This window comes from Bombina bombina, chromosome 2 (assembly GCF_027579735.1).
Source record: "Bombina bombina isolate aBomBom1 chromosome 2, aBomBom1.pri, whole genome shotgun sequence".
Classification (NCBI taxonomy): domain Eukaryota; kingdom Metazoa; phylum Chordata; class Amphibia; order Anura; family Bombinatoridae; genus Bombina; species Bombina bombina.
Genome location: NC_069500.1, coordinates 1,281,431,275 through 1,281,449,352, shown reverse-complemented (window position 1 = coordinate 1,281,449,352; position 18,078 = coordinate 1,281,431,275). Strand labels below are relative to the sequence as shown.

At 42.2% G+C, this 18,078-nt stretch overlaps 1 protein-coding gene across 1 annotated transcript in view; it reads right to left on the bottom strand.

Annotated features, from left to right (window-relative positions):
* The window catches only part of ADGRA3 (adhesion G protein-coupled receptor A3), a 197,882-nt gene that overhangs the window by 86,204 nt on the left and 93,600 nt on the right, over positions 1-18,078 (bottom strand). The window contains exon 3 of the mRNA XM_053704094.1: positions 4,316-4,387. Coding sequence (XP_053560069.1) covers positions 4,316-4,387 — 72 coding nt within the window. The remainder of the gene's footprint in view (positions 1-4,315; positions 4,388-18,078) is intronic.

The following is an 18,078-nucleotide window of genomic DNA, read 5'->3' as shown; positions in this document are numbered from 1 at the left end:
AATAGACGCCACTACACGGGACTTATGGCAGACGGTCCCTAAGGTGGAGGGAGCAGTTTCTACTTTAGCAAAGCGTACCACTATCCCGGTTGAGGACAGTTGTGCTTTTTCAGATCCAATGGATAAAAAATTGGAGGGTTACCTTAAGAAAATGTTTATTCAACAAGGTTTTATTTTACAGCCCCTTGCATGCATTGCGCCTGTCACTGCTGTGGGCAGCGTTCTGGTTTGAGGCCCTGGAAGAGGCCATCCATACAGCTCCATTGACTGAAATCATTGACAAGCTTAGAACACTTAAGCTAGCTAACTCATTTGTTTCTGATGCCATTGTTCATTTGACTAAACTAACGGCTAAGAATTCTGGATTCGCCATCCAGTCGTGATGTTGTCCAACTGAAATCTGATGAACCTCAGTGTTGCTAACTGAGGCCAAGCTAGAAGAGCATTGAATATTGCTCTTAACTCCAGAATATTTATTGGGAGGAGTTTCTCCTCCTGAGTCCATGAACCCTGAGCCTTCAGGGAGTTCCAGACTGCACCCCAACCTAGAAGGCTGGCATCTGTTGTTACAATGGTCCAATCTGGCCTGCGAAAGGTCATACCCTTGGACAGGTGGACCCGAGATAACCACCAGAGAAGAGAATCTCTGGTTTCCTGATCCAGATTTAGTAGAGGGGACAAATCTGTGTAATCCCGATTCCATTGACTGAGCATGCATAATTGCAGCGGTCTGAGATACAGGCGCGCAAATGGCACTATGTCCATCGCCGCTACCATTAAGCCGATTACTTCCATGCACTGAGCCACCGCAGGGCGCGGAATGGAGTGAAGAACACGGCAAGCATTTAGAAGTTTTGATAACCTGGACTCCGTCAGGTAAATTTTTCATTTCTACAGAATCTATAAGAGTCCCTAGGAAGGAAACTCTTGTGAGAGGAGATAGAGAACTCTTTTCTTCGTTCACTTTCCACCCATGCGACCTCAGAAATGCCAGAACTATCTCTGTATGAGACTTGGCAATTTGAAAGCTTGACGCCCATATCAGGATGTCGTCTAGATAAGGAGCCACCGCTATGCCTCGCGGTCTTAGAACCGCCAGAAGTGAGCCCAGAACCTTTGTAAAAATTCTCGGGGCTGTAGCCAACCCGAAGGGAAGAGCTACAAATTGGTAATGCCTGTCTAGAAAGGCAAACCTTAGGAACCGATAATGATTCTTGTGAATCGGAATGTGAAGGTAGGCATCCTTTAAGTCCACTGTGGTCATGTACTGACCCTCTTGGATCATGGGTAAGATGGTCCGAATAGTTTCCATCTTGAAAGATGGAACTCTGAGGAATTTGTTTAAGATCTTTAGATCCAAAATTGGTCTGAAGGTTCCCTCTTTTTTGGGAACCACAAACAGATTTGAATAAAAACCCTGTCCTTGTTCCGTCTGCGGAACTGGATGGATAACTCCCATTACTAGGTCTTGCACGTAGCGTAGGAATGCCTCTTTCTTTATCTGGTTTGCAGATAATCTTGAAAGGTGAAATCTCCCTTGTGGAGGAGAAACTTTGAAGTCCAGAAGATATCCCTGAGATATGATCTCCAACGCCCAGGGATCCTGAACATCTCTTGCCCATGCCTGGGCGAAGAGAGAAAGTCTGCCCCCTACTAGATCCGTTGCCGGATAGGGGGCCGTTCCTTCATGCTGTCTTGGAGGCAGCAGCAGGCTTTCTGGCCTGCTTGCCCTTGTTCCAGGACTGGTTAGATTTCCAGGCCTGCTTGGATTGAGCAAAAGTTCCTTCTTGTTTTGAAGCAGAGGAAGTTGATGCTGCACCTGCCTTGAAATTTGGAAAGGCATGGAAATTAGACTGTTTGGCCCTGTCCTGAGGAAGGGTATAATCCTTACCTCCAGTAATGTCAGCAATAATTTCTTTCAAACTAGGCCCGAATAAGGTCTGCCCCTTGAAAGGAATGTTGAGTAATTTAGACTTTAAAGTCACGTCAGCTGACCAGGATTTAAGCCATAGCGCCCTACGCGCCTGGATGGCGAATCCAGAATTCTTAACCGTTAGTTTAGTCAAATGAACAATGGCATCAGAAACAAATGAGTTAGCTAGCTTAAGTGTTCTAAGCTTGTCAATGATTTCAGTCAATGGAGCTGCATGGATGGCCTCTTCCAGGGCCTCAAACCAGAACGCTGCCACAGCAGTGACAGGCGCAATGCATGCAAGGGGCTGTAAAATAAAACCTTGTTGAATAAACATTTTCTTAAGGTAACCCTCTAATTTTTTATCCATTGGATCTGAAAAAGCACAACTGTCCTCAACCGGGATAGTGGTAAGCTTTGCTAAAGTAGAAACTGCTCCCTCCACCTTAGGGACCGTCTGCCATAAGTCCCGTGTAGTGGCGTCTATTGGAAACATTTTTCTAAATATAGGAGGGGGGGAAAACAGCACACCGGGTCTATCCCACTCCTTATTAATAATTTCTGTAAACCTTTTAGGTATTGGAAAAACATCAGTACACACCGGTACTGCATAGTATTTATCCAGTCTACACAATTTCTCTGGCACTGCAATTGTGTCACAGTCATTCAGAGCAGCTAACACCTCCCCAAGCAATACACAGAGGTTCTCAAGCTTAAATTTAAAATTAGAAATATCTGAATCAGGTTTCCCCGAGTCAGAGATGTAGACTGAAGCTCTCCGTCCTCAGGTTCTGCATATTGTGACGCAGTATCAGACATGGCTCTTACAGCATCTACACGCTCTGTATCTCGTCTAACCCCAGAGCTATCGCGCTTGCCTCTAAATTCAGGCAATCTGGCTAATACCGCTGACAGGGTATTATCCATGATCGCAGCCATGTCCTGCAAAGTAATCGCTATGGGCGTCCCTGATGTACTTGGCGCCATATTAGCGTGAGTCCCTTGAGCGGGAGGGAAAGGGTCCGACACGTGGGGAGAGTTAGTCGGCATAACTTCCCCCTCGACAGAACCCTCTGGTGACAATTCTTTTATAGATAAAGACTGATCTTTACTGTTTAAGGTGAAATCAATACATTTAGTACACATTCTCCTATGGGGCTCCACCATGGCTTTTAAACATAATGAACAAGTAGTTTCCTCTGTGTCAGACATGTTTGTACAGACTAGCAATGAGACTAGCAAGCTTGGAAAACACTTTAAACCAAGTTAACAAGCAATATAAAAAACGTTACTGCGCCTTTAAGAAAAACAAATTTTGAAATAACATTGAAAAAAGGCAGTTACACTTACGAAATTTTTACAGTGTATGTAACAAATTAGCAGAGCATTGCACCCACTTGCAAATGGATGATTAACCCCTTAATACCAAAAACCGAATAACAAATGAAAAAAACGTTTTTAAAAACAGTCACAACTGTCACAGCTCTACTATGGCTGTTACCTTCCTCAAACACGACTTTTGAAGCCTTTTGAGCCCTTCAGAGATGTCCTGTATCATGCAGGGAACTGCTGAGGGAAGCTGAATGTCTCTGTCTGTAATTTTAGCTGCACAGAAAAGCGCTAAAATAGGCCCCTCCCACTCATATTACAACAGTGGAAAGCCTCAGGAAACTGTTTCTAGGCAAAAATCAAGCCAGCCATGTGGAAAAGAACTAGGCCCCAATAAGTTTTATCACCAAGCATATATAAAAACGATTAAACATGCCAGCAAACGTTTTATATTGCACTTTTATAAGAGTATGTATCTCTGGTAATAAGCCCGATACCAGTCGCTATTAAATCACTGTATTTAGGCTTAACTTACATTAATCCGGTATCAGCAGCATTTTCTAGCAAATTCCATCCCTAGAAAAATTTTAACTGCACATACCTTATTGCAGGATAACCTGCACGCCATTCCCCCTCTGAAGTTACCTCACTCCGCAGACATATGTGAGAACGGCAGTGGATCTTAGTTACTTCTACTAAGATCATAGAAAACGCAGGCAGATTCTTCTTCTAAATGCTGCCTGAGATAAAATAGTACACTCCGGTACCATTTAAAAATAATAAACTTTTGATTGAAGAAAAAAAAACTAACTATAATACACCACTCTCCTCTTACTACCTCCATCTTTGTTGAGAGTTGCAAGAGAATGACTGGGTATGGCAGTTAGGGGAGGAGCTATATAGCAGCTCTGCTGTGGGTGATCCTCTTGCAACTTCCTGTTGGGAAGGAGAATATCCCACAAGTAATGGATGATCCGTGGACTGGATACACTTAACAAGAGAAATGAGTATTTCCATATACCCGTAAACGTCAAAGAATTAACGTGTAAAACTGAACAAAACATTATTACTTACAATCTTTTTAAGGAAAGAAGGCCCCCAAAAGCACCAGGCTCAATAGAACTGATTAGGTTGTTCCGAAGATCCCTGTTAATAAAAAGGGTAAATTATTAGAGCTTTTCTACAAAAAATAACCATCTGTAAACCTGTTTAAAAGTTTATTAGTATTACACAATGTACAACACTAAAATATAAAATAAAATATCAGGCACTAGGATCTAAAAACAACAAACATGGGATCAATATTTTAGAAGCCATAAAGGGACATGAAACACAATTTTTTTTTTTTACGATTCAAATAGAGAATGCAATTATAATTTTTTTCCTCCAATTTACTTCTATTATCAAATTTGCTTTGTTCTTATGTTATTCTTTGTTTAAGAGATATCGAGCTTTAACACGTCTGGGGAGCTACATGACAGGAAATAGTGCTGCCATCTACTGCTCTTGCTAATGTATAACATTGTTTATACGGCTGCCATCTACTGCTCTTGCTAATGTATCACATTGTTTATACGGCTGCCATCTAGTGCTCTTGCTAATGTATCACATTGTTTATACTGCTGCCATCTAGTGCTCTTGCTAATGTATCACATTGTTTATACTGCTGCCATATAGTGCTCTTGCTAATGTATAACATTGTTTATACTGCTGCCATCTAGTGCTCTTGCTAATGTATAACATTGTTTATACTGCTGCCATATAGTGCTGCAGATACGAGCACCCTCCTGAGCTTACCTTCCTGCTTTTCAACAAAGGAAACAAGAAAACTAAGACAATGTGATAATAGAAATAAAATGGAAAGTTGCTTAACATTGTATGTTCTATATGAATCATGAAAGAAAAAAATGTTTGGTTTTATGTCCCTTTAAGGACACCAATGAATGTATGGCTAATAAACAAATAATTATATTTTCCTAAAAAAGTCTAATGGTGCCGGGCGAAATTTAGGTAAGGTTGCAGGGCACCCTCTGTCTGCTGTTCTCGCGTCCAGAGGACATTGTTTACACACCCAATGCCCTCACACACATACACATTTTAGTTCTCCTTTTACGATGCCACAAAAACTATACCACACATTCTTAGCTCTGCTTTTTTCTCAGGGCCCCAAAAATGAGTGCAGAGGGCCACTAGTTGGCCATCCCTGACAGAGACATTTAAATACAGAACAGTTGTAACCTAAAAACTAAACGAATCTAACATTTCTTGTTAAAATATTATTCGTTATGATGGTATTAATATCTATATTTAATTATAAAGTCAATAGTGCACGACAAATAAAACAAAATATGGAACAATTTTAATTAAAAAAAACAAACAAATGTTTACAAATTCTAATCACTTAAATGTTATAAAAAAGGTAAGTTTTAAACATGCATTATATCAAGACAAGTCCTAACTAATGTGAGGGACCCTTTCTGTACCAAACACAGAATCTTTATGGTATAGTATCATTTATCATGCAAATAAGTTAAATACAGCTTTAATACAAGTTACTATAAATGCTTTCTCTCCTGTATGCATTTTCTGACGATGCATACCTGATTTCAGGTAAACGAGTGCTATCTCCCCCAGAAGCTGAACGAGTGCCATCTCCCCCAGAAGCTGAACGAGTGCTATCTCCCCCAGAAGCTGAAATAGTGCTATATCCTACAGAAGCTGAAATAGTGCTATATCCCACAGAAGCTGAACAAGTGCTATATCCCACAGAAGCTGAAATAGTGCTATATCCCACAGAAGCTGAACAAGTGCTATATCCCACAGAAGCTGAAATAGTGCTATATCCCACAGAAGCTGAAATAGTGCTATATCCCACAGAAGCTGAAATAGTGCTATATCCCACAGAAGCTGAAATAGTGCTATATCCTACAGAAGCTGAAATAGTGCTATATCCCACAGAAGCTGAAATAGTGCTATATCCCACAGAAGCTGAAATAGTGCTATATCCCACAGAAGCTGAAATAGTGCTATATCCTACAGAAGCTGAAATAGTGCTATATCCTACAGAAGCTGAAATAGTGCTATATCCCACAGAAGCTGAAATAGTGCTATATCCCACAGAAGCTGAAATAGTGCTATATCCCACAGAAGCTGAACAAGTGCTATATCCCACAGAAGCTGAAATAGTGCTATATCCCACAGAAGCTGAAAAAGTGCTATATCCCACAGAAGCTGAAAAAGTGCTATATCCCACAGAAGCTGAACAAGTGCTATATCCCACAGAAGCTGAAATAGTGCTATATCCCACAGAAGCTGAACAAGTGCTATATCCCACAGAAGCTGAACAAGTGCTATATCCCACAGAAGCTGAAATAGTGCTATATCCCACAGAAGCTGAAATAGTGCTATATCCTACAGAAGCTGAAATAGTGCTATATCCCACAGAAGCTGAAATAGTGCTATATCCCACAGAAGTTGAAATAGTGCTATATCCCACAGAAGCTGAAATAGTGCTATATCCCACAGAAGCTGAAATAGTGCTATATCCCACAGAAGCTAAAATAGTGCTATATCCCACAGAAGCTGAAATAGTGCTATATCCCACAGAAGCTGAAATAGTGCTATATCCTACAGAAGCTGAAATAGTGCTATATCCCACAGAAGCTGAACAAGTGCTATATCCCACAGAAGCTGAACAAGTGCTATATCCCACAGAAGCTGAACAAGTGCTATATCCCACAGAAGCTCAAATAGTGCTATATCCCACAGAAGCTGAACAAGTGCTATATCCCACAGAAGCTGAAATAGTGCTATATCCCACAGAAGCTAAACGAGTGCTATATCCCACAGAAGCTGAACAAATGCTATATCCCACAGAAGCTGAACAAGTGCTATATCCCACAGAAGCTGAAATAGTGCTATATCCCACAGAAGCTGAAATAGTGCTATATCCCACAGAAGCTTAAATAGTGCTATATCCCACAGAAGCTTAAATAGTGCTATATCCCACAGAAGCTTAAATAGTGCTATATCCCACAGAAGCTTAAATAGTGCTATATCCCACAGAAGCTGAACAAGTGCTATATCCCACAGAAGCTGAAATAGTGCTATATCCCACAGAAGCTGAACAAGTGCAATATCCCACAGAAGCTGAAATAGTGCTATATCCCACAGAAGCTGAAATAGTGCTATATCCCACAGAAGCTGAACAAGTGCTATATCCCACAGAAGCTGAACAAGTGCTATATCCCACAGAAGCTGAACAAGTGCTATATCCCACAGAAGCTGAAATAGTGCTATATCCCACAGAAGCTGAACAAGTGCTATATCCCACAGAAGCTGAAATAGTGCTATATCCCACAGAAGCTAAACGAGTGCTATATCCCACAGAAGCTGAACAAGTGCTATATCCCACAGAAGCTGAACAAGTGCTATATCCCACAGAAGCTGAAATAGTGCTATATCCCACAGAAGCTGAAATAGTGCTATATCCCACAGAAGCTTAAATAGTGCTATATCCCACAGAAGCTTAAATAGTGCTATATCCCACAGAAGCTTAAATAGTGCTATATCCCACAGAAGCTTAAATAGTGCTATATCCCACAGAAGCTGAACAAGTGCTATATCCCACAGAAGCTGAAATAGTGCTATATCCCACAGAAGCTGAACAAGTGCAATATCCCACAGAAGCTGAAATAGTGCTATATCCCACAGAAGCTGAAATAGTGCTATATCCCACAGAAGCTGAACAAGTGCAATATCCCACAGAAGCTGAACAAGTGCTATATCCCACAGAAGCTGAAATAGTGCTATATCCCACAGAAGCTGAAATAGTGCTATATCCCACAGAAGCTGAAATAGTGCTATATCCCACAGAAGCTGAAATAGTGCTATATCCCACAGAAGCTGAAATAGTGCTATATCCCACAGAAGCTGACATAGTGCTATATCCCACAGAAGCTGAAATAGTGCTATATCCTACAGAAGCTGAAATAGTGCTATATCCCACAGAAGCTGAAATAGTGCTATATCCCACAGAAGCTGAAATAGTGCTATATCCCACAGAAGCTGAAATAGTGCTATATCCCACAGAAGCTGAAATAGTGCTATATCCCACAGAAGCTGAACAAGTGCTATATCCTACAGAAGCTGAAATAGTGCTATATCCCACAGAAGCTGAACAAGTGCTATATCCCACAGAAGCTGAACAAGTGCTATATCCTACAGAAGCTGAAATAGTGCTATATCCCACAGAAGCTGAAATAGTGCTATATCCCACAGAAGCTGAAATAGTGCTATATCCCACAGAAGCTGAAATAGTGCTATATCCCACAGAAGCTAAACAAGTGCTATATCCCACAGAAGCTGAAATAGTGCTATATCCCACAGAAGCTGAAATAGTGCTATATCCCACAGAAGCTGAAATAGTGCTATATCCCACAGAAGCTGAACAAGTGCTATATCCCACAGAAGCTGAACAAGTGCTATATCCCACAGAAGCTGAAATAGTGCTATATCCCACAGAAGCTGAAATAGTGCTATATCCCACAGAAGCTGAAATAGTGCTATATCCCACAGAAGCTAAAAACAGAATTTATGTTTACCTGATAAATTACTTTCTCCAACGGTGTGTCCGGTCCACGGCGTCATCCTTACTTGTGGGATATTCTCTTCCCCAACAGGAAATGGCAAAGAGCCCAGCAAAGCTGGTCACATGATCCCTCCTAGGCTCCGCCTTCCCCAGTCATTCGACCGACGTAAAGGAGGAATATTTGCATAGGAGAAATCATATGATACCGTGGTGACTGTAGTTAAAGAAAATAAATTATCAGACCTGATTAAAAAACCAGGGCGGGCCGTGGACCGGACACACCGTTGGAGAAAGTAATTTATCAGGTAAACATAAATTCTGTTTTCTCCAACATAGGTGTGTCCGGTCCACGGCGTCATCCTTACTTGTGGGAACCAATACCAAAGCTTTAGGACACGGATGAAGGGAGGGAGCACCACGGCTTGCAAAACCTTTCTCCCCAAAAATAGCCTCAGAAGAAGCAAAAGTATCAAACTTGTAAAATTTGGTAAAAGTGTGCAGTGAAGACCAAGTCGCTGCCTTACATATCTGATCAACAGAAGCCTCGTTCTTGAAGGCCCATGTGGAAGCCACAGCCCTAGTGGAATGAGCTGTGATTCTTTCAGGAGGCTGCCGTCCGGCAGTCTCATAAGCCAATCTGATGATGCTTTTAATCCAAAAAGAGAGAGAGGTAGAAGTTGCTTTTTGACCTCTCCTTTTACCAGAATAAACAACAAACAAGGAAGATGTTAGTCTAAAATCCTTTGTAGCATCTAAATAGAATTTTAGAGCGCGAACAACATCCAAATTGTGCAACAAACGTTCCTTCTTTGAAACTGGATTCGGACACAAAGAAGGCACGACTATCTCCTGGTTAATGTTTTTGTTAGAAACAACTTTCGGAAGAAAACCAGGTTTAGTACGTAAAACCACCTTATCTGCATGGAACACCAGATAAGGAGGAGAACACTGCAGAGCAGATAAGTCTGAAACTCTTCTAGCAGAAGAAATTGCAACCAAAAACAAAACTTTCCAAGATAATAACTTAATATCAACAGAATGTAAGGGTTCAAACGGAACCCCCTGAAGAACTGAAAGAACTAAATTGAGACTCCAAGGAGGAGTCAAAGGTTTGTAAACAGGCTTGATTCTAACCAGAGCCTGAACAAAGGCTTGAACATCTGGCACAGCTGCCAGCTTTTTGTGAAGTAACACAGACAAGGCAGAAATCTGTCCCTTCAAGGAACTTGCAGATAATCCTTTCTCCAATCCTTCTTGAAGAAAGGATAGAATCTTAGGAATTTTTACCTTGTCCCAAGGGAATCCTTTAGATTCACACCAACAGATATATTTTTTCCATATTTTGTGGTAAATTTTTCTAGTTACAGGCTTTCTGGCCTGAACAAGAGTATCAATAACAGAATCTGAGAACCCTCGCTTTGATAAGATCAAGCGTTCAATCTCCAAGCAGTCAGTTGGAGTGAAACCAGATTCGGATGTTCGAACGGACCCTGAACAAGAAGGTCTCGTCTCAAAGGTAGCTTCCATGGTGGAGCCGATGACATATTCACCAGGTCTGCATACCAAGTCCTGCGTGGCCACGCAGGAGCTATCAAGATCACCGATGCCCTCTCCTGATTGATCCTGGCTACCAGCCTGGGGATGAGAGGAAACGGCGGGAATACATAAGCTAGTTTGAAGGTCCAAGGTGCTACTAGTGCATCTACTAGAGTCGCCTTGGGATCCCTGGATCTGGACCCGTAGCAAGGAACCTTGAAGTTCTGACGAAAGGCCATCAGATCCATGTCTGGAATGCCCCACAGTTGAGTAATGTGGGCAAAGATTTCCGGATGGAGTTCCCACTCCCCCGGATGTAATGTCTGACGACTCAGAAAATCCGCTTCCCAATTTTCCACTCCTGGGATGTGGATTGCAGACAAGTGGCAGGAGTGAGTCTCCGCCCATTGAATGATTTTGGTCACTTCTTCCATCGCCAGGGAACTCCTTGTTCCCCCCTGATGGTTGATGTACGCAACAGTCGTCATGTTGTCTGATTGAAACCGTATGAACTTGGCCTTTGCTAGCTGAGGCCAAGCCTTGAGAGCATTGAGTATCGCTCTCAGTTCCAGAATATTTATCGGTAGAAGAGATTCTTCCCGAGACCAAAGACCCTGAGCTTTCAGGGGTCCCCAGACCGCGCCCCAGCCCATCAGACTGGCGTCGGTCGTGACAATGACCCACTCTGGTCTGCGGAAGCTCATCCCCTGTGACAGATTGTCCAGGGACAGCCACCAACGGAGTGAATCTCTGGTCCTCTGATTTACTTGTATCGTCGGAGACAAGTCTGTTCTATTATTGTTCCCAAGAAGGGAACCCTCGTTGACGGAGATAGATAACTCTTTTCTACGTTCACTTTCCATCCGTGAGATCTGAGAAAGGCCAGGACAATGTCCGTGTGAGCCTTTGCTAGAGGAAGGGACGACGCTTGAATCAGAATGTCGTCCAAGTAAGGTACTACTGCAATGCCCCTTGGTCTTAGCACCGCTAGAAGGGACCCTAGTACCTTTGTGAAAATCCTTGGAGCAGTGGCTAATTCGAACGGAAGTGCCACGAACTGGTAATGCTTGTCCAGGAATGCGAACCTTAGGAACCGATGATGTTCCCTGTGGATAGGAATATGTAGATACGCATCCTTTAAATCCACCGTGGTCATGAATTGACCTTCCTGGATGGAAGGAAGAATTGTTCGAATGGTTTCCATTTTGAACGATGGAACCTTGAGAAACTTGTTTAGGATCTTGAGATCTAAGATTGGTCTGAATGTTCCCTCTTTTTTGGGAACTACGAACAGATTGGAGTAGAACCCCATCCCTTGTTCTCCTAATGGAACAGGATGAATCACTCCCATTTTTAACAGGTCTTCTACACAATGTAAGAATGCCTGTTTTTTTTTTTTTTTTTTTTATGTGGTCTGAAGACAATTGAGACCTGTGGAACCTCCCCCTTGGGGGAAGCCCTTTGAATTCCAGAAGATAACCTTGGGAGACTATTTCTAGCGCCCAAGGATCCAGAACATCTCTTGCCCAAGCCTGAGCGAAGAGAGAGAGTCTGCCCCCCACCAGATCCGGTCCCGGATCGGGGGCCAACATCTCATGCTGTCTTGGTAGCAGTGGCAGGTTTCTTGGCCTGCTTTCCCTTGTTCCAGCCTTGCATTGGTCTCCAGGCTGGCTTGGCTTGAGAAGTATTACCCTCTTGCTTAGAGGACGTAGCACTTGGGGCTGGTCCGTTTCTACGAAAGGGACGAAAATTAGGTTTATTTTTGGCCTTGAAAGACCTATCCTGAGGAAGGGCGTGGCCCTTGCCCCCAGTGATATCAGAGATAATCTCTTTCAAGTCAGGGCCAAACAGCGTTTTCCCCTTGAAAGGAATGTTAAGCAATTTGTTCTTGGAAGACGCATCCGCTGACCAAGATTTTAACCAAAGCGCTCTGCGCGCCACAATAGCAAACCCAGAATTTTTCGCCGCTAACCTAGCCAATTGCAAAGTGGCGTCTAGGGTGAAAGAATTAGCCAATTTGAGAGCACGGATTCTGTCCATAATCTCCTCATAAGAAGGAGAATTACTAGTGATCGCCTTTTCTAGCTCATCGAACCAGAAACACGCGGCTGTAGTGACAGGGACAATGCATGAAATTGGTTGTAGAAGGTAACCTTGCTGAACAAACATCTTTTTAAGCAAACCTTCTAATTTTTTTATCCATAGGATCTTTGAAAGCACAACTATCTTCTATGGGTATAGTGGTGCGTTTGTTTAGAGTAGAAACCGCCCCCTCGACCTTGGGGACTGTCTGCCATAAGTCCTTTCTGGGGTCGACCATAGGAAACAATTTTTTAAATATGGGGGGAGGGACGAAAGGTATACCGGGCCTTTCCCATTCTTTATTTACAATGTCCGCCACCCGCTTGGGTATAGGAAAAGCTTCGGGGGGCCCCGGGACCTCTAGGAACTTGTCCATTTTACATAGTTTCTCTGGGATGACCAAATTCTCACAATCATCCAGAGTGGATAACACCTCCTTAAGCAGAGCGCGGAGATGTTCCAACTTAAATTTAAATGTAATCACATCAGGTTCAGCTTGTTGAGAAATTTTCCCTGAATCTGAAATTTCTCCCACAGACAAAACCTCCCTGGCCCCCTCAGACTGGTGTAGGGGCCCTTCAGAAACAATATCATCAGCGTCCTCATGCTCTTCAGTATTTTCTAAAAACAGAGCAGTCGCGCTTTCGCTGATAAGTGGGCATTTTGGCTAAAATGTTTTTGATAGAATTATCCATTACAGCCGTTAATTGTTGCATAGTAAGGAGTATTGGCGCGCTAGATGTACTAGGGGCCTCTTGTGTGGGCAAGACTGGTGTAGACGAAGGAGGGGATGATGCAGTACCATGCTTACTCCCCTCACTTGAGGAATCATCTTGGGCATCATTTTCTCTAAATTTTGTGTCACATAAATCACATCTATTTAAATGAGAAGGGACCTTGGCTTCCCCACATTCAGAACACAGTCTATCTGGCAGTTCAGACATGTTAAACAGGCATAAACTTGATAACAAAGTACAAAAAACGTTTTAAAATAAAACCGTTACTGTCACTTTAAATTTTAAACTGAACACACTTTATTACTGCAATTGCGAAAAAGTATGAAGGAATTGTTCAAATTCACCAAAATTTCACCACAGTGTCTTAAAGCCTTAAAAGTATTGCACACCAAATTTGGAAGCTTTAACCCTTAAAATAACGGAACCGGAGCCGTTTTTATATTTAACCCCTTTACAGTCCCTGGTATCTGCTTTGCTGAGACCCAACCAAGCCCAAAGGGGAATACGATACCAAATGACGCCTTCAGAAAGTCTTTTCTATGTATCAGAGCTCCTCACACATGCATCTGCATGTCATGCTTCTCAAAAACAAGTGCGCAATACAGGCGCGAAAATGAGACTCTGCCTATGATTAGGGAAAGCCCCTAGAGAATAAGGTGTCCAATACAGTGCCTGCCGGTTATTTTACAAAATTCCCAAGATTAAAATAATTCCTCAAGGCTATGGAGTATAAAATATGTTTATATATAAATCGATTTAGCCCAGAAAATGTCTACAGTCTTAAAAAGCCCTTGTGAAGCCCTTATTTACTGTCTGTAATAAAATGGCTTACCGGATCCCATAGGGAAAATGACAGCTTCCAGCATTACATCGTCTTGTTAGAATGTGTCATACCTCAAGCAGCAAAAGTCTGCTCACTGTTCCCCCAACTGAAGTTAATTCCTCTCAACAGTCCTGTGTGGAACAGCCATCGATTTTAGTAACGGTTGCTAAAATCATTTTCCTCTTACAAACAGAAATCTTCATCTCTTTTCTGTTTCAGAGTAAATAGTACATACCAGCACTATTTTAAAATAACAAACTCTTGATTGAATAATAAAAACTACAGTTAAACACTAAAAAACTCTAAGCCATCTCCGTGGAGATGTTGCCTGTACAACGGCAAAGAGAATGACTGGGGAAGGCGGAGCCTAGGGGGGATCATGTGACCAGCTTTGCTGGGCTCTTTGCCATTTCCTGTTGGGGAAGAGAATATCCCACAAGTAAGGATGACGCCGTGGACCGGACACACCTATGTTGGAGAAATAGTGCTATATCCCACAGAAGCTGAAATAGTGCTATATCCTACAGAAGCTGAAATAGTGCTATATCCTACAGAAGCTGAAATAGTGCTATATCCCACAGAAGCTGAAATAGTGCTATATCCCACAGAAGCTGAAATAGTGCTATATCCCACAGAAGCTGAAATAGTGCTATATCCCACAGAAGCTGAAATAGTGCTATATCCCACAGAAGCTGAAATAGTGCTATATCCCACAGAAGCTGAAATAGTGCTATATCCCACAGAAGCTGAAATAGTGCTATATCCCACAGAAGCTGAAATAGTGCTATATCCCACAGAAGCTGAAATAGTGCTATATCCCACAGAAGCTGAAATAGTGCTATATCCCACAGAAGCTGAAATAGTGCTATATCCTACAGAAGCTGAAATAGTGCTATATCCCACAGAAGCTGAACAAGTGCTATATCGCACAGAAGCTGAACAAGTGCAATATCCCACAGAAGCTGAAATAGTGCTATATCCCACAGAAGCTGAAATAGTGCTATATCCTACAGAAGCTGAAATAGTGCTATATCCCACAGAAGCTGAAATAGTGCTATATCCCACAGAAGTTGAAATAGTGCTATATCCCACAGAAGCTGAAATAGTGCTATATCCCACAGAAGCTGAACAAGTGCTTTAACCCTTAAAATAACGGAACCGGAGCCGTTTTTATATTTAACCCCTTTACAGTCCCTGGTATCTGCTTTGCTGAGACCCAACCAAGCCCAAAGGGGAATACGATACCAAATGACGCCTTCAGAAAGTCTTTTCTATGTATCAGAGCTCCTCACACATGCATCTGCATGTCATGCTTCTCAAAAACAAGTGCGCAATACAGGCGCGAAAATGAGACTCTGCCTATGATTAGGGAAAGCCCCTAGAGAATAAGGTGTCCAATACAGTGCCTGCCGGTTATTTTACAAAATTCCCAAGATTAAAATAATTCCTCAAGGCTATGGAGTATAAAATATGTTTATATATAAATCGATTTAGCCCAGAAAATGTCTACAGTCTTAAAAAGCCCTTGTGAAGCCCTTATTTACTGTCTGTAATAAAATGGCTTACCGGATCCCATAGGGAAAATGACAGCTTCCAGCATTACATCGTCTTGTTAGAATGTGTCATACCTCAAGCAGCAAAAGTCTGCTCACTGTTCCCCCAACTGAAGTTAATTCCTCTCAACAGTCCTGTGTGGAACAGCCATCGATTTTAGTAACGGTTGCTAAAATCATTTTCCTCTTACAAACAGAAATCTTCATCTCTTTTCTGTTTCAGAGTAAATAGTACATACCAGCACTATTTTAAAATAACAAACTCTTGATTGAATAATAAAAACTACAGTTAAACACTAAAAAACTCTAAGCCATCTCCGTGGAGATGTTGCCTGTACAACGGCAAAGAGAATGACTGGGGAAGGCGGAGCCTAGGGGGGATCATGTGACCAGCTTTGCTGGGCTCTTTGCCATTTCCTGTTGGGGAAGAGAATATCCCACAAGTAAGGATGACGCCGTGGACCGGACACACCTATGTTGGAGAAATAGTGCTATATCCCACAGAAGCTGAAATAGTGCTATATCCTACAGAAGCTGAAATAGTGCTATATCCTACAGAAGCTGAAATAGTGCTATATCCCACAGAAGCTGAAATAGTGCTATATCCCACAGAAGCTGAAATAGTGCTATATCCCACAGAAGCTGAAATAGTGCTATATCCCACAGAAGCTGAAATAGTGCTATATCCCACAGAAGCTGAAATAGTGCTATATCCCACAGAAGCTGAAATAGTGCTATATCCCACAGAAGATGAAATAGTGCTATATCCCACAGAAGCTGAAATAGTGCTATATCCCACAGAAGCTGAAATAGTGCTATATCCCACAGAAGCTGAAATAGTGCTATATCCCACAGAAGCTGAAATAGTGCTATATCCTACAGAAGCTGAAATAGTGCTATATCCCACAGAAGCTGAACAAGTGCAATATCCCACAGAAGCTGAAATAGTGCTATATCCCACAGAAGCTGAAATAGTGCTATATCCTACAGAAGCTGAAATAGTGCTATATCCCACAGAAGCTGAAATAGTGCTATATCCCACAGAAGTTGAAATAGTGCTATATCCCACAGAAGCTGAAATAGTGCTATATCCCACAGAAGCTGAACAAGTGCTATATCCCACAGAAGCTGAACAAGTGCTATATCCCACAGAAGCTGAACAAGTGCTATATCCCACAGAAGCTGAACAAGTGCTATATCCCACAGAAGCTGAAATAGTGCTATATCCCACAGAAGCTGAACAAGTGCTATATCCCACAGAAGCTGAACAAGTGCTATATCCCACAGAAGCTGAAATAGTGCTATATCCCACAGAAGCTAAACGAGTGCTATATCCCACAGAAGCTGAACAAGTGCTATATCCCACAGAAGCTGAAATAGTGCTATATCCCACAGAAGCTGAAATAGTGCTATATCCCACAGAAGCTGAAATAGTGCTATATCCCACAGAAGCTTAAATAGTGCTATATCCCACAGAAGCTTAAATAGTGCTATATCCCACAGAAGCTAAACGAGTGCTATATCCCACAGAAGCCGAAATAGTGCTATATCCCACAGAAGCTGAAACAGTGCTATATCCCAAAGAAGCTGAAATAGTGCTATATCCCACAGAAGCTAAACGAGTGCTATACCCCACAGAAGCTGAACAAGTGCAATATCCCACAGAAGCTGAACAAGTGCAATATCCCACATTAGCTGAACAAGTGCTATATCCCACAGAAGCTGAAATAGTGCTATATCCCACAGAAGCTAAACGAGTGCTATATCCCACAGAAGCTGAAATAGTGCTATATCCCACAGAAGCTGAACAAGTGCAATATCCCACAGAAGCTGAAATAGTGCTATATCCCACAGAAGCTGAAATAGTGCTATATCCCACAGAAGCTGAAATAGTGCTATATCCCACAGAAGCTGAAATAGTGCTATATCCCACAGAAGCTGAAATAGTGCTATATCCCACAGAAGCTGAAATAGTGCTATATCCCACAGAAGCTGAAATAGTGCTATATCCCACAGAAGCTGAAATAGTGCTATATCCCACAGAAGCTGAAATAGTGCTATATCCCACAGAAGCTGAAATAGTGCTATATCCCACAGAAGCTGAAATAGTGCTATATCCCACAGAAGCTGAAATAGTGCTATATCCTACAGAAGCTGAAATAGTGCTATATCCCACAGAAGCTGAACAAGTGCTATATCGCACAGAAGCTGAACAAGTGCAATATCCCACAGAAGCTGAACAAGTGCAATATCCCACAGAAGCTGAACAAGTGCAATATCCCACAGAAGCTGAACAAGTGCTATATCCCACAGAAGCTGAACAAGTGCTATATCCCACAGAAGCTGAACAAGTGCTATATCCCACAGAAGCTGAAATAGTGCTATATCCCACAGAAGCTGAAATAGTGCTATATCCTACAGAAGCTGAAATAGTGCTATATCCCACAGAAGCTGAAATAGTGCTATATCCTACAGAAGCTGAACAAGTGCTATATCCCACAGAAGCTGAACAAGTG